This window comes from Rhinoderma darwinii, chromosome 4, assembly GCF_050947455.1.
Source record: "Rhinoderma darwinii isolate aRhiDar2 chromosome 4, aRhiDar2.hap1, whole genome shotgun sequence".
Classification (NCBI taxonomy): domain Eukaryota; kingdom Metazoa; phylum Chordata; class Amphibia; order Anura; family Rhinodermatidae; genus Rhinoderma; species Rhinoderma darwinii.
In genome coordinates, this window is record NC_134690.1 from 323,004,773 (window position 1) to 323,029,254 (window position 24,482).

General features: G+C 41.7%; 1 protein-coding gene across 1 annotated transcript in view; it reads right to left on the bottom strand.

Annotated features, from left to right (window-relative positions):
• ARHGEF33 (Rho guanine nucleotide exchange factor 33) overlaps positions 1-24,482 on the bottom strand; it is a 154,169-nt gene that overhangs the window by 61,260 nt on the left and 68,427 nt on the right. The window contains exons 5-8 of the mRNA XM_075864428.1: positions 20,413-20,543; positions 19,566-19,616; positions 15,538-15,759; positions 3,306-3,435 (exon numbers count right to left, since the gene is read on the bottom strand). Coding sequence (XP_075720543.1) covers positions 3,306-3,435; positions 15,538-15,759; positions 19,566-19,616; positions 20,413-20,543 — 534 coding nt within the window. The remainder of the gene's footprint in view (positions 1-3,305; positions 3,436-15,537; positions 15,760-19,565; positions 19,617-20,412; positions 20,544-24,482) is intronic.

Here is a 24,482-nt window from a genome sequence, read left to right on the forward strand (position 1 = left end):
TCCTTGAGTGGCCCAGCCAGAGTCCTGACTCAAATCCAATCGAACATCTCTGTAGAGATCTGAAAATGGCTGCCCCATCCAACCTGACAGAGCTTGAGAGGATCTGCAAAAAAGAATGGCAGAAAATACCCAAATCCAGGTGTGCAAGCCTTGTGGTATCATACCCAAAAAGACTGGAGTCTGTTATCACTGCCAAAGGTGCTTCCACTAAGTATTGAGTAAAGGGTCTGAATGCTTATGTCAATGTAATATTTTAGTTTTTCCTTTTCAATAAATTAGCAAAGATTACTAACATTCTAACATTTTCACTTTGTTATTAAGGGGTAATGAGTGCAGAATGATGGGGGAAAAATCTAATATTTTTTTATTTTAGCACAAGGCCTCAACTTAATAACATAATATGAAAAAATTGAAAGGGTCTGAAGACTTTCCGAATGCACTGTGTGTATATATATATATATATATATATATATATATAATATATATATATATATATATATCTTGCATGCGCTATATATATATATATATATATATATATATATATATATATATATACATAGATATAAAATATAAAATCTTCTATATGTGTCGCAGAGTATTATACATTTTCCTCCTTTCTTCTTACAAACTTCAGATCAGACCGGATTCTGGCTGAAAGGCAACAGGCTGTAGCATAAACTTTCCCCAACTGCTCTGTCTGAAACAGGATACAGAGTTCTTCCCTGTTATGGGAGCCCCCTCCCCCATTCCAGGGATCACATTTCCACCTAGTTCAGCCTATTCTCCTGCAATGTTGTTCCAGAGGAAGGCAAAAAAATAAACATGAGGCAGAAACCAATTTACCTCATCCTTCTCGACTCCAATATGGCAATTAGAATAAATATCAGAATCAAAGACCCATCTACAGTAATCAAGTACCATTAACTTGTAATATTAGGTGGGTTGGAGGCAGGACTATGTGACTCTTCAGGGTAACGGCACCGCCTCATGACCCTTTAATGAATAATTAGCATATAGTGTCCCATATAGTCCCTGTAGATAGTGCTCCCATAGAGCCCTCTGTAGATAGTGCCCCCATAGATCCCTCTGTAGATTGTGGCCCCCATAGATCCCCCTGTAGGTAGTAGCCCCTTTAGATAGTGCCCCACATATAGCCCCTCTCTGTAGATAGTACCCCACATATAGCCCCCCTGTAGATAGTGCCCCACATATAGTTCCAACTGTAGATAGTGCCCTACATATAGCCCCCCAGTAGATAGTGCCCCATTTAAAGCCCCCGTTAGATAGTGCCCCACATAGCCGCCCTGTAGATTGTGCCTCACATATAGCCCCCCCGGGAGATAATGCCACTCACATTTTTAAGAGAAAACTTTACATACTCACCTGATCCCATTCCCGCGTCATCCTCTTGCAATGCAGGCTTGCTCTCTCCTGAGCAGGTCTGCTGGGGCTGAACGATGCAAGCGGCATGATGATGTCATCGTGCTGCTTGCGTCGTTAAAAGGCGTTGAATGACAGGACAAGTCATTCTGCCCTGCCAATTATAGCCTTTCAACGATGCAAGCGGCGCGACGTCATCGCGCTGCTTGCGTTTTTGAAAGGAGCTGAATGGCGGGGCATGGAACGTGTCCCGCCATTCAGCGCTTATGCATGTAATTGTACCTGCGTCTTATAGACACAGGTACAATTAGAGTGCAGGAGGGGGTGGCGGCGGCTGGTTTCAGTGGTGCTGCCCCCCTCAGAGAGGCAGCAGGCCAGCGCCTGAGGCGAGAAGCTCATCTCAGCTCATGGACGGTGGGGCCCTACTGGGCCGTAGAAAGCATCCGCAAAAAATAGGACATTTCCTATTTTTTTTATTTTACAATGGGAGCACGGACTGCAAATGTGAGTGACTGTCCACGCTTGATTACAGCTACGGTCATGTGCAGGGGGCCTAACCCAATAGGGCTATAGCTTATGAACGAAACAATTTTTGGTACAATACAGAATACATGGTTCCTTTAAAAATATGGCAAGTTGTGCAGGTCCTGAAGCAGCATAGTATCTCCGCGCCATTACCCTATCACCATCATGTATGACATTTGCTATGATGTTCTTACTGCGATATGCTGTCTTTGCTTTCTACCAGACATAATAAGAACTATGGTTTCCAAGAGGCTGCAATTTTGACTTATCTATTCATAGTATAGGGATCAGCCAGGTGTTGGTTTTTTTGGTCCAGTCTTTTTCTCTGGTGCCAGAGGCATGGCCTAGCAGATGCCTGTCCGTTTTACATGGACAGGCAGTAATACACTGCCAAACGGAAGTATTGCAGTGTATTACAAAAGCGATCGGGTGATCACAATGTAAGGTTCCCTAGTGGGACTAATAAAAAAAGTTTAAAAATTTTAAGAAAAGTTTATAATAAATAAGAATCTAAAGTAAAAAAAATTAAAAACCCACTTTTTCCCCTTACAAAATTCTTTATTATGAAATAATAAAAAAAGGAAAAAAGTTACACATATTTTACTTATTATTTACATATTTACTTATTTTTTTAAAAAATCTGCTAATGTTTGGTTTGACGCGCAGCATATACACGATGTCAAAATTATCAAGTTGTTGCCCAGAGAATGTTTTACCAAGACAGATGAATTGGCTTTGTAAAATATTTGTTTAAATAATAATTTTTCTAAAAGCTAAAAACTAAAAAGTAATGCTGATCTGAATAAGCGATGCCATTTGTGTTTTCACCGCTAATCTACAATAACAAAATAAGTGTTGCCTGTGATGTTAATGATGCCAAACTGGCAACCTGGGCAGATCGGTGTGGGCTCTCTTGTGCAGCCCCTAGACTCCAGGGGAAGGCAAATTCATATGGTGTTGCTACCTGTGTCATGATAATGATCAGTTATAAGTGCTCCTGTATGCTCCTAAGTGCTCTGTCTAACCATAAAAAAACAGAAGAGCTACTCTTTATTTCTCCTCTGTTATGGGGGCACTGAGAACTCCAAAAGTTTCGATGTATGTGTGTATTTACATGTTTCTGTGTATATTCTTTTTTTACATGCCTGATGTGTGCATGTCATCCCCTTGACCTGGCCCTGGCCAAATGTTTGGCCCACTGATGGAGTCAAGGGACGTATTTGATTTCCGCACAATATGTCGTTATGATCACTGATGATCACTAAGTAGTTAATATGATAATTACTTCCGTAATATTCAGCGCTGACAGTCATCTGCTGGTAAGTTGCTTTCATGTGCTGACTTTATCTTATACTATCATTATCATATTTTACATTCAAAACGAGAGGAAATTCCAATACCTTCTCTCCTTAGTGGTCCTCTTGATGTCAGACCCTTGTAAAGTTGCCCTTATCTTAAGGATATGAGACAGATTCAGGACATATTTTCTCTCTGATTCCAGAAGGTCTTTGGCAGCCGTCTGTCTTCTTACTTGATATCAAAAGCATGAGAACATTGTTACTTTACACACTAAATTAAGTCATATTTCTTTGTAGGTTTTAGACTAGGCTATGGCGGGTTCAGATGAAGATACGGTAGTATGCCAGCATTTTACCGCCTGTTATTACAGTCGCAAATACTATTACTTCTGTGGTTCTACTAACATAGTTTCACGAGTTAAAATATAGATTGAAGGCTTGAAGGGTGATTTATGAGTCCCGTCAACTGGCCCATAAGTGGGACTTCGTCTGTTACTGTATTTTATATCCCAGACTGACGATGGAGATATCTACATTATTGATGTGTTGATGTTCGCTTTGCAACACACACAGGAATAGACTGAAGCCGCGTCCACAAAATGAATCTTTAAAGTCAAACTTAACAGGGTTGTTTCTATGAGACGGAGGAGAGGTTATATTTATATCTCAAAAATACTGTGAAGCCATCAAAATGACACTCGATAATGACAGTTCAGTAGTGGCGTGATACCTCTGGGGATCTGAATGCACCATGCAAAGCTGTGTCGTGGTTATTAATAATATTTGGTAGTGACTTTCTGTCCTTGAAAATGTATGTCTACAAAAACGAGTGGACTCAAAGTAAGAAAGTGGCGCATATAAAAAGGAGGGATAATGGAATGATGTGTATCTGTGATAAATTCTCCTGGAGGAATACTCTTTGGGTTATATGCATAAGTCACTAGGATAGCACACTTACACTCATGCTGTGCATGTATACAATGAGCAATTTTCACTACAAGTATAGTCGTCCCCCTCTGACCTGCTTTGCCGTTTGACCTAAATTTTATAACTAATGATTTTGTACCTCGCTTTGTATTTATTTATTTTTTTAAAGAGGAGCTGTTACCTCTCCTGACATGTCTGTTGAAGTAAATGCTTGTATTTCCCATGAAATAACAATTTTGGAGGATCTTTTCCTAGTACTCTGCCTTGTGGTGTTCCTCTGTTATTCCTCCTGGAAATGTATGAATAAAAATCCACAACTGGGTGTTAATATTTTACTAGTCAATGGGACATGTTCCTACATACTCTGACACTGTCCAATCAGTGCTGCCAGTATTAAACTGTGTAGAAATATACCACATTAACGAGGGGAATGGTAATGCCCAGTTGTCAATTTATCCATACATTTCCATGCGGAATAAAAGAGGAATGGCACAATAAAGAGTCCCAAAAAATGGTGCTATAGAATTATTAACTAATGGGGAATACAAGTAGTTACTAAAACAGACATGTCAGGAGAGATGACAGGTCCTCTTAAGAAGTGAATATCTACCATTGAATACTATTTGGGGTTGCTTTGTATCAAAAAAATAAAGTTCCGATCCCTATAAAGGTATAATAAGAATTTAATCAGTACAGAATTTTGTACCTAAAGGGGAAAAATCTTATTTTTTTAGTGGCAGTTTAGATATGTAAAATATAGACAACATTGTGTTTCGGTTTTTTTCACACTCCGTTATAAAATTATCTTTTTTTCTTTATAATTGATAGGAGTCTGATTCCTCAACTGTAAAAGGGCAAGAGGTAGTAGTCTGAATCCTTTACCCTGAAACTCTTGTCTGAGTTCCCCATTTATACATTCACATCATGACTCTTTGCATGTCACACGCAGCTAAGTTCAGACCACTCATCTCCTGCTGCTGTGAAGCACACATTGCAAAGGAAATGCTAGATCTGAAATGCTCAAAAGACTTGAATCTCTTCTGCCGATGCACGGGATGTATGGTAAAACAGAAGTACAAGACTTGTTTCTACCTGTTTTTTTCTACATGTTTGTTTCCACAATGCGTATCACACTTCAAATTTTTTCGGGTCTCAGGTACATTATGCTACTCTTCTACTGGTCCATCCTAAACGGCTGGGCCTGGTTTTGCACTTTTGCCCTTTAATATGTCTTCTGACCTAGTATCTGTCTTAACATGGAATGTGAGAGGTCTTAACGACTGAATTAACAGAACCCTTGTGTTTGGGTATTTACAAAAGCATGACTGTGATATTATATGCCTTCAGGAGACCCACATGACGGGAGACAAACTCTGTCTTCTTAATAGACATTTGATTTCTTGGTCATAAAATTCCAGATTTACTAGTTTGGGCAAGGGTGTCTCAATATTTATAAGACGCTCTATCCACTGGCGTAGCTATAGGGGTCGCAGCGGTCGCAATTGCGACCGGGCCCCGAAGCCAGGGGGGCCCACGGCCCCCGGCACCACATCAATAAAAAGTTACTATAGTAACTCGGGCCGCGGGCCCCTGTTACTATAGTAACATACTTTACTTACCTTCCTGGTTCCGGATCGCAGCGGAGGTCCTGACGTCAAGCGCTGTGCGCTGCGCATGACGTCACAGCGCTATGCGCCGCGCACAGCATCGAGTCGACAGAACTCCTGCCGCGGCCGAAGAGGAAGGTAAGGTTAGCCCTGACTGGCGGGGTCCGACTCCCGGGACCCGCCAATCAGCTGTTTTGAAGGGGCCGCAGCAATCGTACGAGAGCTGCTCCCCTTCATTCCTGTCACTTCATTCGGGTCACACTGTGAATCCGTGTCGGCGATTCACAGTGTGGGCGAGTATTGAAATGAAGGGGAAGCAGCTCTCGTACGAGTGCTGCGGCCCCTTCAAAACAGCTGATTTGCGGGTCCCGAGAGACACATCAGCTATTGATGGCCTATCCTGAGGATAGGCCATCAATGTTTAGGGACTGTACAACCCCTAAGCCTACGATGTAGCAGGCTTAGGGGGCCCATGAGACAGGATCACGGATTGCGTGATCCTGTCTGCTGGGCCCTGTATCTAAGCCAATCACATGGTAGGCTTAGATACATGGCCCATGCGTGATCCTGTCTGCTGGGCCCTGTATCTAAGCCAATCACATGGTAGGCTTAGATACATGGCCCATGCGTGATCCTGTCTGCTGGGCCATGTATCTAAGCCAATCACATGGTAGGCTTAGATACATGGCCCATGCGTGATCCTGTCTGCTGGGCCCTGTATCTAAGCCAATCACATGGTAGGCTTAGATACATGGCCCATGTGTGATCCTGTCTGATGGGCCCTGTATATAAGCCTACCACACTGTAGGTTTAGATACAGGGCCCCAGCACACAGTAATCTTATACTGTATAAGATTACTGTCTGCTGGACCCTGTATCTAAGCCTACGTTGTGGTAGGCTTAGATACAGGGTCCCACAGACAGTATCACACATTGGCCCTGTATCTAAGCCTAACACACGTGTTACTAATCATTTTTTGTGTGTTTTCTTACAGGTTCGGTCGTTGGACTACGTCGGATTCCAGGACTACTTCGATGACAGCTTTTTTTTTATTATCAATAAAATGGTTAATGAGGGTTGTGTGTTTTTTTTTTTATTTCAATAAAATATTTTTTCTATGTCTTTGTGTTTTTTTTTAAACTATATTACTACCGCCTTAGTAATGGCCGCCGGCTGATTGACAGCATCCATTGCTAAGGCGGGGCTTAGTGTTAGCCAATGCAGAGGCTAACACTAACCCCCATTATTACCCCAGTACCCACCGCCACCAGGGGTGCTGGGAAGAGAGCCGGGTACGATCCAGTACCTGACCATCTGTAGTGATGGTCGGCCACTGGGGTGGCCGCAGGCTGGTATTATCAGGAGGGGAAAGGCCAAAAATAGTGGCCCTTCCTACCCTGGTGATGCTAGGCTGCTGCTGCTTTATTGTATCTGGCTGGTTATGAAAAATGGGGGGGACCCCACGTCATTTTAAAAAAAAACAATAATAATAATAATTGGAAAGAACGATGTGGGGTCCCCCCCCCAATTTTCATAACCAGCCAGATACAACACAGCAGCAGCAGGCAGCATTACCAGGGTGGGAAGGGCCACTGTTTTTGGCCTTCCCCAACCTAATACTACCAGCCTCCGGCCACCCCGGTGCCTGCCCGTCACTACAGATGGTCGGGTACTGGTTCGTACCCGGCTCTTCCCAGTACCCCTGGTGGTGGTGGGTACCGGGGTAATAATGGGGGTTAGTGTAGCCTCTGCACCGGCTAACATTAAGCCTCGCCTTAGTAATGGAGGTTGTCAATCAGCCAGTGGCCATTACTAAGGCGGTGATAATAAAGTTTAAAAAGATACAAGCACATAGAAAAAATATTTTATTGAAATAAAAAAACACAACCCTCATTAACCATTTTATTGAGAATAAAAAAAATGCCGTCATTGAAGTCCTCTAATCCGAAGTCCAACAACCGAACCTGTAAAAAAACACAAACACACAAAAATAATCAGTAACACATAAAGAAGCAAAATTATTATTCTTACCTATCCTGGGTCCAGCGCTGGAGACGCAATGTCAGCGAGCTGGGCCCTGTATCTAATCCAATCATGTGTGATACTGTCTGCTGAGCTGTGTATCTAATCCAATCATGTGTGATACTGTCTGCTGGGCCCTGTATCTAATCGTATCTTGTGTGATACTGTCTGCTGGGCCCTATATCTAATCCGATCATGTGTGATACTGTCTGCTGAGCCACTGTATCTAATCCTATCATGTGTGATACTGCCTTCTGAGCCACTGTATCTAATCCTATCATGTGTGGTACTGTCTGCTGAGCCACTGTATCTAATCCTATCATGTGTGGTACTGTCTGCTGAGCCACTGTATCTAATCCTATCATGTGTAATACTGTCTGCTGCGCCACTGTATCTAATCCTATCATGTGTGATACTGCCTTCTGAGCCACTGTATCTAATCCTATCGTGTGATACTGTATTCTGAGCCACTGTATCTAATCCTATCCATAGTGTATAGGGTCGTAGTGCTATAGATATGATATGCTGTCTCATATACACACTTTTTTTTGGGCAGACACATATGTATTGGGGCCATTTCCCTGACATTTTAAGCCCTGAGGGTATGTCCACACGGCAGCGTCTGTTACGGCTGAAATTACGGTGCTGTTTTCAGGAGAAAACAGCACCGTAATTTCAGCCGTAATGGCATGTGCAGGCGTCTTTCGCTGCGTCCATTACGGACGTAATTGGAGCTGTTTTTCTATGGAGTCCATGGAAAACGGCTCCATTTACGTCTGAAGAAGTGACAGGCACTTCTTTGACGCGGGCGTCTTTTTTACGCGCCGCCTTTTGACAGCGGCGCGTAAAAAAAAATGACCGTCGGCACAGAACATCGTAAGACCCATTCAAATGAATGGGCAGATGTTTGCCAACACTTTTGAGCCGCATTTTCGGACGTAATTCAATGCTGAAACGCCCGAATTACATCCGTAAATAGGGTGTGTGAACCCAGCCTTAGTGACGCCCCCGGCTGCTAGTGCTGCATTGTTGGGTCACTTAGGAGACCCAGCGATGCAGCTGAAAGCTGCGGACCGTCGGCCATGAGAAGTTTGCGGGGGGGGGGGGGCCGAGTAAGAATTTTTGCATCGGGGCCCATGAGCCTTTAGCTACGCCCCTGGCTCTATCCACTTTCACCTGGTAAATATGACCTTGGACCCGAGTGGTAAATTTGTTCTGATACACTGTCTTCTATATCATAAACCATTTCTCCCGATAGGGGTTTATGTTCCTCCTCCCTCTTCCCTTGCCACTATTAATGCCTTCTTATCGTTTGTAACCTTCTATCTGATTGGGTGATTTCAATTCTACATGGGATAAGCATTTAGACAAGTTCCTCCGCCTTGGCCGAGATCCCGTATCTCCAGCTCCCTCCTCCCTCCATTCTCTGATTTTAGAATTGAATATTACAGATGCATGGAGAACTAGAAATCCTCATATCCGACAATATTCTTATTTCACTCCTCAATCGAAAGGCCTTATTCTGTATTAATTTAATGCTAGTACACACTCCCCTCCTGACGGCTGTAGAATCTGCAGAGAATCTTTCCAGGTCTATTTCGGATCAACCCTGGCCGTCTATGTATTAGACTCCCAAATATACTCCCAAAATATTGCTGGCGATTGAACCCCTTTTGGCTGAAAATTCTCCCCCCATCTGACCATTTCCAGACTAAGTGGCGTCAGTTTTTCCTTGACAATGACGGCAGTGCTTCTTCCTTGGTTGTGTGCGACCCCTTCAAGGCATATACATGTGGGGAGCTTTCTGTGGCGATTAATGATTTGAAGAGAGGTTTGGCGGATAACGAACTCCAACTGGCCAATGATGCTCTGGCAGCTGAACTCCATATTAATTATTCGACTGGGGATCATAAGTCAGAATGGCTTTGCAAGATTTGTTTATATCACACCTCTTGAACCTGTTAGTGACTGCAACAGAGTGTTTTTACGGCGGCCACTAACGGGCTTTATTCCGATGCAATAGCCTTTTTATGGCGTTGCATTGGAATAAACAAATAGTGCAAGGAGCCGTTAAATCTTCCTGCTCTCAGCTACCTTCGGTAGCTGAGGGCTGGGAGCAGCCCTACTCGAACAGGTGAGATCGATATCAGTATCGATCTTGCTCGTTTAACCCCTCAGATGCGGTGCTCAATAGCAAGCGCCGCATCTGAGTGGTTTTGGAGAGAGGAAGGAAGCTCCCTCTCTCACCCCACCGGCACCCTGCGTGTGATCGCAGGGTGTCATTGTCTTCTATGGCAGTCGGGGGGCCTAATAAAGGCCCCCAGGTCAGCCTCTAGTTAATGACTGCTAGGCCCATGCCAGAGGCTTGGCCTAGCAAATACCTGTCGTTTTACACGGACAGGCATAATACACTGCAATACAGAAGTATTGCAGGGTATTATAATAGCGATCGGACGATCGCATAGTGAAGTCCCCTAGTGGGACTGGTAAAAAAAGTAAAAAAAAAAAAATGTTTAATAAAGTTAATAAATAAAAAAGTGAGAAAAAAATGAAAAACCCTCCTTTTCCCCTTACAAAGTGCTTTATTATTATTATTATTATTATAAAAAAAAAGGTCAAAAAATTACACATATTTGGTATCGCCGTGTCCATAACGACCCCAACTATAAAGTTGTTACGTTATTTAACCCGCTCGGCGAACGCCGTAAAAAATAAAATAAAAAACAATGCAAAAATTGCTGTTTTCTGTGAATCCTGCCTTACAAAAATGTGATAAAAAGTCAAATGGACTTCAAAATGTTACCAATAAAAACTACAAGTTGTCCTGCAAAAAAGCAGCCCTCATATAGCTGCATTGCCGGAAAAATAAAAAAAGTTATGGCTCTTCAATTATGGAGACACAAAAACAAATTATTTGTAAAAAAAAGTGTTTTTACTGTGTAAAAGTAGTAAAAAATATAAAATCTATCTAAATTTGGTATCGTTGCAATCGTAACAACCCGTAAATAAAGTTGTTGTGTTATTTATACCACAGGGCAAATGGCGTAAATTTAGGACGCAAAAAAGTGTGGCAAAATTGCTGTTTTTTTTCTATTACCCTCCAAATAAAAGTTAATAAAAGTAAATCAATAAATTATATGTACCCCAAAATTGTGTTAATAAAAAACACAACTTGCCCCGCAAAAAACAAAACCTTATACAGCTATGTCAACGCAAAAATAAAAAAGTTATAGCTCTTGGAATGCGACAATGGAAAAACGTAAAAAATAGCTTGGTCATTAAGGTTTAAAATAGGCTGGTCATTAAGGGGTTAAATAATAAGGCTCACAATAAAGCCTTCCTTTGTAAATAACCACATTATGAACACGGTGGAAAATGTGGTAAATGCCTAGAATGTATAGCTAATGGTGATAGGGATCCCCTGTGATATCATTAATTGAGGTCTCAGATGGTACCCAGTCCTCTGACCCACAGATAATCCTGTCTGCCTTTCGCTCATACTATGAAACATTATATTCCTCGCACTTTTCTGCCTCCTCCACAGAAATCGCTGGATATCTAGAGCAGGTGACCCTTCCCTCACTGTCGTCTGCCCACAGGGAATATTTAGATGGCCCCATTACGGTGCAGGAAATTCTGGAGTCCATGGCCTCCTTCCAGACGTCCAAATCACCCGGTAGTGATGGGCTGCCTGTTTAATTTTACAGATTTTTTGGCTGTGCCTCTCCTGGATGTTTACCAGCCATTGGACTCTGGAGAACTGCCCTGTTCAATGAGTGAAGCGACAATAGTAGTACTGCCTAAGCCGGGTAAAAGCTCCCTATTCTGTGATTCTTACCACCCCATCTTACTCCTCCAGAAGGACATAAAAATCATGGCGAAGATTTTGGCTAGACGACTTAATACAGTTATGGCCTGTTCACATTAGCGTTGGCTTTCAGTCGACTGCGCTATGGATTCCGTCATAAAAACGGAAACCTGACGGAATGGTGACAAACGGAAACCATTACCAATGTTTCCGTCACCATTGATATCAATAGTGATGCAAACGTAAGCTAAGGTTTCCGTTTGCCTTTCCATTGAGGGGTTCTCCCGACGGAAACCTCTGACGTAAAACCCCTCAACGGAAAGCCAATGCTTATGTGAACAAGCCCTTATACTGTCTTTAATACACCCAGACCAGACAGGCTTTATGCCTGGCAAAGTTACAGCCACTAATCTTCTCCGGTTGTTCACTAATTTGCAGTCCACTCATGAGGATGTCGGCACTCGGGTCGTAGTTTCCCTGGATGCCGCTAAGGCTTTTGACTCAATAGTATGGGATTTCCTTTTTTTAACCCTTGCAAAATTTGGATTTGGACCAGAGTTTATAAAATTGGTTAAATTATTATATTCTGCCCCATTCTCACGTGTGGCAGTAAATGTCTGGACTTCGGACCTCTTTCCTTCATATAGAGCTACCCGACAGGGTTGCCCTCTTTCACCTTTACTATTTGCGCTGGCAGTGGTACTCAGACAAGAACCCCATATTATAGGTTTTAACCTTTCCCCCTTACAAGAAAAGGTCAGCATGTATGCAGATGATACCCTGTTATATCTCGCTGACCCTGGGCTTTCCCTGCACGTAGTACTTTCTATAATCTCATGTTTTGGTTTAATGTCTGGTTTATCCATGAATTGGTCTAAGTCCCATATTTTACCATTAGATATATTGGCCCCTGTTGCATTGGTGATCTGTACCCCACTCCTCTGGTCTACCTCTATTACATATCTTGGTATACAAATTTCCAGATCATTTTTTTTATTTGAAGCATTAAATATCACCCCTTTAATTGTTTTTTTATGCACCAAGATTGCCAGATGGAACCAATTGCTCTTATCTACAGCTACAAGAGTGAGTTAAAATGATCCTAATGCCTAAAATCCTGCATATTCTTCAGACATATGTCCATTGACTGAGGATGATTGGGATAGAGCCCTCTCCTCCCCTAACTCTGTATCATCCAACTATAATGAGCAACTCACACAATTTTATATACTACATAGGGCATATTATACCACCTCTAGACTGCATCGCTTCCGTCCTGAATACCCTGACGAATGGCCTAAATGTGCACTTACCTCAGGTACCTTTTATCATCTGGTGTGGTCCTGTCCTAATGTGGCTCGGTTCTGGGATCAGGTTATCAAATTTCTGAACGATGAGATGTGGTCTCCTGTACCCCAAGACTTGTCTATTCACTCCTGACTCTGCGGAATATGACTCACGTCATATCCATACTTTTATTGTGGAGATATTATATTATGCCAAAAAGCTGTTAGCCAAAACATGGTTGTCCTGTCGTGCCCCTACATTTTCAGAATATCTGTCTATAGTTGGTAGTATGTTACCTCACAAGAAGTGGGTATACCAACATAGAAACTGTCCTCTTAAATTCACCAAAATTTGGGATAGGTGGCTGCGGTCTCCTGCCACTGTCTGTTCCTCCCAACGTAGGTTCTTTGACTCAACCACGAGCCCTTAATTTGTTTACTACCACGGACGTGGCTACTATTTGGCCCATATCCAGTTCGCCCTTCTTTCATTCCATCTATACACTATACACTATACAATCTCACTTTCAACGCTGTATAAATATTGGTCCTGATCTTCCACTGAATGTTACCTGACATGTTTATGTTATGCTCTTATACATTTGTACCTGTGGAAACTCTTTCAGTTTTTAGCTAGTTAATTCTTTATATTATGCCTGAGGCCGAGATCAGCTCTGCACACTGGCTCATAAATATTCGAGGAGTGTATACATCAGATGCCCTACTCGCTTTATACTGTTTTGTATGGTATTATTTTGTATCACATTTCTTTACTCAATAACTTTCATTGTCCTAATTGATTGAACTTGTGATTCCACTGACACATTGCATGTTGACATGTTGTTTACACATCTCAATTCTCTGTATTTGACTCTGAAGTTTTACAATAAACTTTATTTGTGAATAAAAAAAACAACAGAAGTACAATGTGTACACCGGAGTCTCGTTAATAAGGGACATGGGGTTTCTCAATAAGGGAGAATGGTATATATTTGAGGTAGGAGGTGGAGGCTGTCATAGTGGCCCTAACCAAACATAATGCCTGTCAATTGCTACATTGATATATATTATATAAAAAAAAATCCTTACTGTATAGGAAGCACAGTGGGTCAGTGGTTAGCACTGTTGCCTTGCAGTCTTGGGTTTAAATCCGACCATGGAGTTTGTGTGGGTTACCTCCGGGTATACCGGTTTCCTCCCACACTCCAAAAACATACCGGTTAATTGGCCCTAGTTTGTGTGTCTGAAATAGGGAAATTGGATTGGTACCCCGATCATGCTCAGTTGCTAGCCAAATTTCAGTAGCTTCTTGAGGTAAACCATAAGGCCTGTTTTCTTCATCGTGGTGAGGCAACCCCTGTCCATATGCCCTATCAGGGCATATGGGCATTATATAGGTCCACTCTGGCAGATGCAGCGTGTTATTTCAATGCAGCTGATTGCTGCACCGGATTGTTTTAAAAAAAAAGGTTGTCTTCATATGACAACCCCTTTAATTGTGTTCAACCCTATTCCTAGTATATTACAACAATCAGCCTAAAAAATGATTTGTAAGAATGCCGCATGACAACCTCACCCATACAAACAGTTAGTAAATTAGGTTACACTAGGGTTGTCACAACTCACGATACCAGAATTTGGACTTCAATACTGATACTTTGTGTATTATTGCGAAACTCTATACCAAAACAATACTGTGTCAACAATAATAAAAAAAAACAGTTCTTCCATTTTGTAATGTGAGGCACGTGGAGTGATGAATTTTGAACCTCCACGAGCCTCACATTAATAATAATTAACCCCATCATGTTCCTCAGTCATAATGGACAACATTGGGTTAAAGTGTGAGGTACATGATTGGTTTAATTATCATTAATGTAAGGCAGATGGAGGTTCAAAGTTCATAATACCTCGTGTCTCACAATAATAAGTCAAAGAAGGACGTTTTTATTTTATTTTATAACCGCGTAAACATCAGAAATGACGCTATAAATTTGTTATTTTTTTTATTTACCCTTACTTTACGTTATTTTTTTTTATTGAGTATGCTTAAACATTAGGAAATATGGTCAGACAGCCCTGGGGTCCTTCAATGGACCCTGGGCTGTTTTCTCATATATGGTATGTCCCTCGATCGCGTCACAGGAATTCCCTGTAACGCGATCCAAAGGGCATCCACCCTTCTAATTTACCTCTTGAATGCTGTGGTCAGCTTTGATTGTAGCATTCAAGGGAATAGCGGCAGAGATCAATAAGTGTGTGCGCGGTCAGCATAAGATGATGCGGCCGGCGCTGCACTAATGAGAGGTGGCGCAGGCACTGAAGACAGAACATGGGGCTGTTTTGCAGTGCGCCTGCCATGTTCTCTGTCTTCAGTGCCGGCAATCATTAGTGCAGTGCTGGTCGCATCACATCATGCTGACCGCGCGCACACTTGTCAGGACTCAGGAGCGGGGCAATGGCTGTATTACACAAACGTAGTACCGCTCTAACTACATTTATGTTTGACTATACTTAGCTGTGCGGCCGCACAGCTTAGTATCGAAATACATAAATTAACGTTATTGAACAGTTTGAGGGTGCACGGTATCGAAACAGTATCAAAGTTTTGATGCATCGTGCAACCCTAGGTTACACAGTTTACAATGTAAGTGAAATGTTATTTTTTAAAATCATACTTTACCAAAAATACTTGGTTCGCTAAGGATATTTTCCACTGGGGCAGCTCGGCTCTGCACTAGCTCCCTTGGCCTATCTGTTTGTTCTTTAGATCCGTCTTCTTCCCACTCTCTTCCATCTTTTGGCTGTTTCCAGATAAGTGAAGGCATATACATTCTGGACTGGCCTTCAATTGACACTGAAGACTTAAAACTTTCGTCCATCTCTTCATGAGTTGTGCGAGTTGCTTTAAAGAATAAAAAATAAATATTAAACAAAAAGAACCGCAATCTAGAACTTATATTTTGTATACTACATCATACACAATAATTAATTACAGGTAGCAGTCATGCTGTCGTCCTGATTTATTAAGTAAGAATAAAACAAGTATGCTGGTTGGTAATTTTTTCACTTTGCCTTAATAGCTTCTTAAAATTTGATAGAACAATAAAGTTAAGATATAAGGAAAGAGATTTTACAAAAGTATTTAGATCACAAATTTATGTTTCATACATTACAAACAAAAATAAAGAAATTAGGAAATATTATAATTTGATTTTCATTTTTTATATTTTCCTACATTTTCCATATTTTTTATTTTTTCATTATTATTATTATTATTATTATTATTATTAATAATAATAATAATAATAATAATAATAATAATAATAATAATAATAATAATAAAAATATCATTATTATTCTTATTGATAGTGTAGGCACAAATTATTTTGTTATACAGTGAAGGAAATAAGTATTTGACCCCTTGCTGACTTTGTAAGTTTGCCCACTGTCAAAGTCATGAACAGTCTAGAATTTTTAGGCTAGGTTAATTTTACCAGTGAGAGATAGATTATATTTTTTAAAAAAACAGAAAATCACATAGTCAAAATTATATATATTTATTTGCATTGTGCACAGAGAAATAAGTATTTGATCCCCTACCAACCATTAAGAGTTCAGCCTCCTCCTGACCAGTTACATGCTCCAAATCAACTTGGTGCCTGCATTAAAGACAGCTGTCTTAAATGGTCACCTGTATAAAAGACTCCTGTCCACAGACTCATTTAATCAGTCTGACTCTAACCTCTACAACATGGGCAAGACCAAAGAGATTTCTAAGGATGTCAGGGACAAGATCATAGACCTGCACAAGGCTGGAATGGGCTACAAAACCATAAGTAAGACGCTGGGTGAGAAGGAGACAACTGTTGGTGCAATAGTAAGAAAATGGAAGACATACAAAATGACTGTCAATCGACATCGATCTGGGGCTCCATGCAAAATCTCACCTCGTGGGGTATCCTTTATCCTGAGGAAGGTGAGAGCTCAGCCGAAAACTACATGGGGGGAACTTGTTAATGATCTCAAGGCAGCTGGGACCACAGTCACCAAGAAAACCATTGGTAACACATTACGCCGTAATGGATTAAAATCCTGCAGTGACCGCAAGGTCCCCCTGCTCAAGAAGGCACATGTACAGGCCCGTCTGAAGTTTGCAAATGAACATCTGGATGATTCTGAGAGTGATTGGGAGAAGGTGCTGTGGTCAGAAATTGAGCTCTTTGGCATTAACTCAACTCGCCGTGTTTGGAGGAAGAGAAATGCTGCCTATGACCCAAAGAACACCGTCCCCACTGTCAAGCATGGAGGTGGAAACATTATGTTTTGGGGGTGTTTCTCTGCTAAGGGCACAGGACTACTTCACTGCATCAATGGGAGAATGGATGGAGCCATGTACCGTCAAATCCTGAGTGACAACCTCCTTCCCTCCACCAGGACATTAAAAATGGCTCGTGGCTGGGTCTTCCAGCACGACAATGACCCGAAACATACAGCCAAGGCAAAAAAGGAGTGGCTCAAAAAGAAGCACATTAAGGTCATGGAGTGGCCAAGCCAGTCTCCAGACCTTAATCCCATCGAAAACTTATGGAGGGAGCTGAAGATCCGAGTTGCCAAGCGACAGCCTCGAAATCTTAATGATTTACAGATGATCTGCAAAGAGGAGTGGGCCATAATTCCATCTAACATGTGTGCAAACCTCATCATCAAATACAAAAAACGTCTGACTGCTGTGCTTGCCAACAAGGGTTTTGCCACCAAGTATTAAGTCTTGTTTGCCAAAGGGATCAAATACTTATTTCTCTGTGCACAATGCAAATAAATATATATAATTTTGACAATGTGATTTTCTGTTTTTCTTTTTTATATAATCTATCTCTCACTGGTAAAATTAACCTAGCCTAAAAATTCTAGACTGTTCATGTCTTTGACAGTGGGCAAACTTACAAAATCAGCAAGGGATCAAATACTTATTTCCTTCACTGTATATTGCTTTTATTGCAAAATCATACTGCAGTAAGGCTTCATGTTATAATACGGCACCCATAGAAATCGCACCTCAGTACGCCTCCAATTTTATACAGAGGAATACAGTATTTTTTTCTGTCAGATTAAAATCTGCCATGTTGCTTCGAATACCGTAATAAGAAGATAACCTCCCATAGAAGCATTGCTTCTAGAGTAGAATATCTCCATAATACATTACTGTCCAGAGGCACCATGTGGCTGTACACATAGTTCCAACAGATTCATAGTATGGAACCGTTGGGACTCTGTACAAGCATCATTGATACATACATTAATGGAATATTGATTACATTAATTAAATCTATTGTTATGACTTGATACAGGCTTGCATGATATTTTCTTTGGTCTTTGGAAATAAGATGCAAAACAAAGATGGAGGATACTGATATATAGAGAGTTGGAAATTACACACGATATATAAATAAGAAATGCCTAATTTTTTGGGACTAAAACGTGGTTAAAAAACAACAGGGTTGAACTTTTTATATGCAAATCGCTTGACAAATAAGCAAAAAAGCAAAAAATAAGTGGCCCATGACAAGCATTTATATGATTGTTTTAGACGTTTACTTGCAAAATAACCTGAAATTTACAAGCAATTTTTGACATTTAAAATGCTGTGTCTAAAAGATAGGTGTTTACTTGGGTTAACAGTCACAATAAAGTATAGTCGGTAGTCTGAGCCATATTCATGCACTGCAAATACATTTGTAAAGGATTTGCCAGGCACTACGTCTGGGTATACTCCCAGGATTAATCAGTCGACACCTGAGGCCAGACCTCTGAGACTGACACCTGCTCCCACCAATCAGGGTGGCAGGCTCAGGAGTGGGAGAGCCTATCGCGGCCTGGTCAGTCAGAGTTAGCTCCGCCCCCTGTCCATTTATACCTGCCTTTTTCTCTTCCTCCTTGCTTGTTATTCTTCTTGGATTCCTGGCCCCACTGCTGCCTTGCTCCAGCCTGCTTCTGCCGTGCTTCTGCCTTGCTTCAGTTCCGTTTATCCTGTGTTGCTCTGCCCCTGGCTTGCTTCTGCTCCGTGCTCCCGTTTGTATACTCCACTACTTCCTGATCCTGACTGGCTCATTCACCGCTCCGTTTCCTCGCGGCGTTCCGTGGGCTACTGTATTCCCTTGCGTGTACCCTGTTTGTCTCCCTTGCACTTAGACAGCGTAGGGACCGCCGCCAAGTTGTACCCCGTCGCCTAGGGCGGGTCGTTGCAAGTAGGCAGGGACAGGGCGGTGGGTAGATTAGGGCTCACTTGTTCCCTTCACCTCCTTCCTGCCATTACAACATTATTGGAATACACTGGTCGTCCAGTGAATGGGGGTGTAGGTAAATTATGTTCAATGTGTTAAGTGAGGTGGGAGAGTTTAGCCCTAGTCCCTGGTGCTCCAGAGGGGAAGGGAGGTAGGTTGTATTCTTAAATATCCACTGAGGGGGCAGAATAGATCATGGTCCACATACAAAGAAATAAATCAGTGTAACCTCAGCATAACTACACACAACATTATTGATGATCTTCACACACAGAGAAATTCGGATTTCCAATAAACTGGTCATTTTAATGCTCTTTAAAGATGACAAGGACTATAGAAAATCGAAAACTTGAAATAAACACAAACTGTTAAAGGCAAATGATTGTGATGCAGCTTTTTATCACAAAGCCAAAATGTCTTAACGCACCTGTGTTGGTGACCGCCACATTGCCTTCACTTACTGACCTGGAAGCAGGTGCTATATTGATAGAAAACAAACATGTACGAGTGATTAAATATATCTTGGTGTGTTGCAAGAAAGGACTAATAAAAATATTTCTGCTGATATATTCTCCCATTCAATCTTCCTATCAATAGATTTCAGTGGTGTGCATATCAGAAAAGGGGCCCAATAGCAAAAATTAGATCTATTATGGTCAACCCCTCCTTCCCGTTAGCAAATAACACTTCCTCTGGGGAGGGGTGTCAAGCATGGATTCTCACCACCCAATAGCAAAGGGAATAGGGCCAACCAGGGCTATAACATGGATCCGTAACACAACATGGATGAGGACTAGCAAAAACATAAATCCCAAACTTACAGGGAGAATAAATTGTGGCGAGTAACATGTTTTAAATTTGTTTACAAGAATTATACAATGTATTGATCAGGGAGGACTCATTGGCACAGAGATTTTGAGAAGACTATTTGGATGGACAAATTTAAGAAATTCAAAACTGCACTTTTAGGCCCTGTTCACATCAGCGTTGCCCTTCCGTCGACTGCGCTATTGATTCCGTCAAAACAACGGAACCCGTTCACAACGGTGATAAACAGAAACCATTAGCAAAGTTTCCGTCACCATTGAGATCAAAGGTGATGCAAACGGAAGCTAAGGGTTCCGATTGCCTTTCCGTTGAGGGGTTAACCCGACGGAAACCTCAGACGGTACCCCTCAACGGAAGGGCAACGCTGATGTGAACAGGGCCTAACATTTACTATCACATATATGCCTTAAGCCGTGAATATTCTACTGTCTTGAACGTCACAGTACCTTTTTCATATTGGGTTGGCTGCAATAGGTTGTTATGATAATTGACCATCAGTGATTCAGAGTGATTGGCGTTTTGGAAGGTGCTGTTCTGGGCTGCTTGAGATTGACCTATGTGTTCTTCCTTCTGGATCCTTCTGGGAACAACAGAAAAATATGGCAAGAAAAGTATGTGTCAGAAAATATATATTGTAAATTAAAAGACCTTTCCATCCATGTTTTTATGTTAATAGAAAGTGTGAATAGCACATCTGGATTTCGAGAAATTCATATATACAAGTGTTGTCGCATTGAAAACTCTGCATAAATGCAGCAAACTCATACTCTTCGCCAATGTAATAACCCTCAGCTCTATACAAATTATCACCTTTTTTCTACTATTCCATCCCTTAGTTCAAGCACAAGTCCTCCAACTTCTGACATCATAGGTTGATCCTCACTGTTCTTTCCCAGGCCCCAATTTGAATTATTGTCAGTGACCACTACAGCTAGGTCTGATAGAACAGTGTTTCTTAACGTAGCTAATCCAAGTACCCCCTACTCAAAGCAATTTACACCAAAGTATCCACGAGGATATAATCATGCACTGAGTTTATGCTGTGCTTTTAATGGTCAGCACAGGGTAAGTACCCCCTGGAGAAATGGCATGTACCCTCTGGTGTATAGGGGCAGACATGCTATTGGTTCAACCTGTGCAGCATGATATGGGGTCCATTGTCACCTTATAGTCAGCTAACAGATTTCTACTGTCTATAACTCTTAGGCCTCATGCCCACTTCAGTCTTTCTCTTCAGGGTGCTAGCCGTTTTTCTGACGGCTAGCACCCTGACCCATTCATTTCAATGGGGCCATGCACACTTCAGTTTTTTTGATGGTCCCGTTGCTCCGTTCCGATCAAAAGTAGAGCATGTCCTACTTTGGTCTGAGATTCCGTGACCCTCATGCAAGTCAATGGGGTCGTCCAAAAAACTGAAGGCACACGGAAGGCATCTGTGTGCCATCCGTGTGTGACGAAGCCGTTGCCTAGCAACGGCCGGGCGGGCAGAAGTACATTACAGATATATTACACTAATCGGCAGCCACTTGTCTCTATTAATCACTGATAGAGAGAAGAGGCTGCTGATTAAAAATAAAATAAAAAGCAGTTCATACGTACCCCGGTCTTTGTCTTGGTGACGAGTCCCTCTTCTTCCTCCAGTCCGACCTTCCTGTATGACGTGGCAGCCTGTGATTGGCTGCAGAGGCCGCTGCAGCCTGTGATTGGCTGCAGAGGCGGTCACGTGGGATGAAGCGTCATCCCTGGAGGCCGGCCTTCTGATGTCATCCTGACTTGCATGACCGCCACTACAGCCTGTGATTGGCCGCAGCGTTGACATGGGATGAAACGTCATCCCTGGAGGCCGGACAGGAGGAAAGTAAGTATTTTTTATTTAATTGAAATTTTTATTTTCCGAGCACCGAGCATGGTACTGTCCAGGGTGCTGAAAGAGCATGGTTCTTCAGCGCTAGTCACTGTCCAGGGTGCTGAAAGAGTTACCGCCGATCAGTGCAGCCCATTAACTCTTTCTGCACCCTGTACAGTGACTAGCGCTGAACGACCATGCTCTTTCAGCACCCTGGACAGTACCATACTCGGCGCTCGGAAAAGGAAACACGGAGTGCACATGGGAGTGCACACGGAAATAACACAGCCGCTAAAACGGGCACACGCATCCATCAAAAACGGCTGTCTTAAACATCAGGAAGAACATATGAATAAGATGTACCCTATTCTTGAGGATCACGAGAATCGTGATAGAAGAAATAACCTCCGCATAAAAGGTCTCCTAGAAACAGTGGCAAATGAGGCATTACCCAAAGCCTTAACTGAAATTTTCCACAATTTCTTGGACCCCAGCGACTACCAACACCTGATGATTGAAAGAGCGCACAGATCACTGAGACCTAAACCAAAGCCAAACAACCCTCCAAGAGATGTGATATGCAGGATTTTAAACTTCTGTATTAAAGACCGCATTCTCCAAAACAGCAGATCCTCAGAACCTATTATCTATGAAAGTACTCACATATAGATTTTTCAGGATCTAGCGTCTACCACTGTATACAAAAGAAGATTGCTAAAGCCTTTCACAAATGCATTGAGACAACAGCAATTTCAATTTCGATGGCTCTTCCCTTTCGGAATATCTATCTCTGCAAATGGCAGAAGATATACAGCAAGAACATCATCAGATATCCGAAACTTATCTAGTGAACTAAATATTGTTTTGGAAGATTATCCTGCCCTAGAAGCAGTACACAATGCCTTCCGGCTTCAAACCATCCCAACACCTCCACAATGGGAGAACATCTTGACTCCGAAAAGCCAAAGATCTAAGAGATGTCTACAAAAGACCCCTCTGGCTGATCCCCCATCTGATCCGATTTAGACACAAGGAGACCTACCACATGGTTAATTTAGATGTCTTCATCTATAAGTGTCGACAACCTAAAATCCTTTACAAGGCTTTATAGTCATATATATTTGTTTGATGTACTCTTCCTGTTCTCTTGATTTTCTTTTTAGGTACCATTAAGGTACATTTAACCATCTGTTGTAATTTGATACATTACCTAGACAAGTATACTGAAATACACTATTCAGATGCAAAAGAAGAGGTTACCTTGATAGTTTTACCCTCATTAGTATACTACATTTAGAGTTCCACCCCCTTTCTAGAAGTCTCCTCCTTATACAGTAGTTCTTGTGTTGTACGAGTAGGCACTCGCCAGATTGTAATACTCTGCCACCTAATCTCTATATGGGACTGACGTTCCTAAAACAGGCTATACACTCTTCTACTTTGAAGTACAGTCTGTGACTTTCAACATTTCTGACTTCATACACAAAAGTAGATAAAACAGTATCCTTTGTAGGATGTATAGTCATACGTAGGTATTATTGACATAGTCCCATTCTCTGCAGACAGAGTTCGTGTGACAGGGACACCTAGTTATCTTTGTTGTTTTTTTCTTTTTTGATTGTATACTTTGTTCATTGCCCTTTCCCAGGGATTTGATGACTTTACTGTTGTCTGTTGGTTATGCACTTCATACCTATTCTAATATCCTCATGAGGTTAAAATATACTGTTACCCTGACACTATACAGGTATTCAGCTCTTATATTTTCTGACTGATTTAGAGGAGATGTTGTTTGTTATTTGTTTATTTCTTTGTTCTCTCCAGTGAACAACCACAAGACACCCCACCACATGTTGTTAAACATGCTTCAAACTGTAAATACACTTGAGACTGCTATTATTCTTATAGCCCTGATTTTCTCATACCTTAAATGTTCATACTTTGAATATTTTTTGTTTATACTTACCTTACACCCCCTCCCATTAAACTTTTCCACCCTGAATGTCTAGGCGGTACAAAAATACAAGACTCTCACAATATAACATGATCATGGCTAATCAGTCCCCAGCCTGGTCATTCGCCACCTACAATTTTAGGGGAATTTATTCTCCAGTTAAAAGATCGCAAATTCTAGCTTTCCTCAGGAAAACAAAAGTAGACATAGTCATGTTACAAGAAACCCATTTTCTTGAAAGAAAATCCCCAAAATTTCACAACTCATACTTTAACCAATGGTTTCATTCTTATACTCTGACTAAAAACTCTAGAGGAATGGCTATTGCGCTTGCAAAACATGTCCCTTTTACCCTACAGGACTCTCTAGCTGATGATGAATGGAGATATATTTTTATTAAAGGTTTGTTGGCTGGTTCCTTAGTAACAATTGGGAATATTTATGCCCCAAATTCAAACCAGGCCTCATGGATCCCATCCGTATTGGATATCACTAGATCCTTCATTGGGGGCACAGGGCCTCAGCTAGGGTACACGTACCACAGGTTCAGATCCTAGTTGCAAGGAGACTAGACTCATCAATGGTCAATGGGACAGGAAGTCATGTTTGATTGACAGATGCAGACAGGAGGACATATTTTGCAGTAGACAGGGGCATAACACAGGAAAATGACTGCTATCATGTAACATGGCATGTTATATCTATTACATAAATCA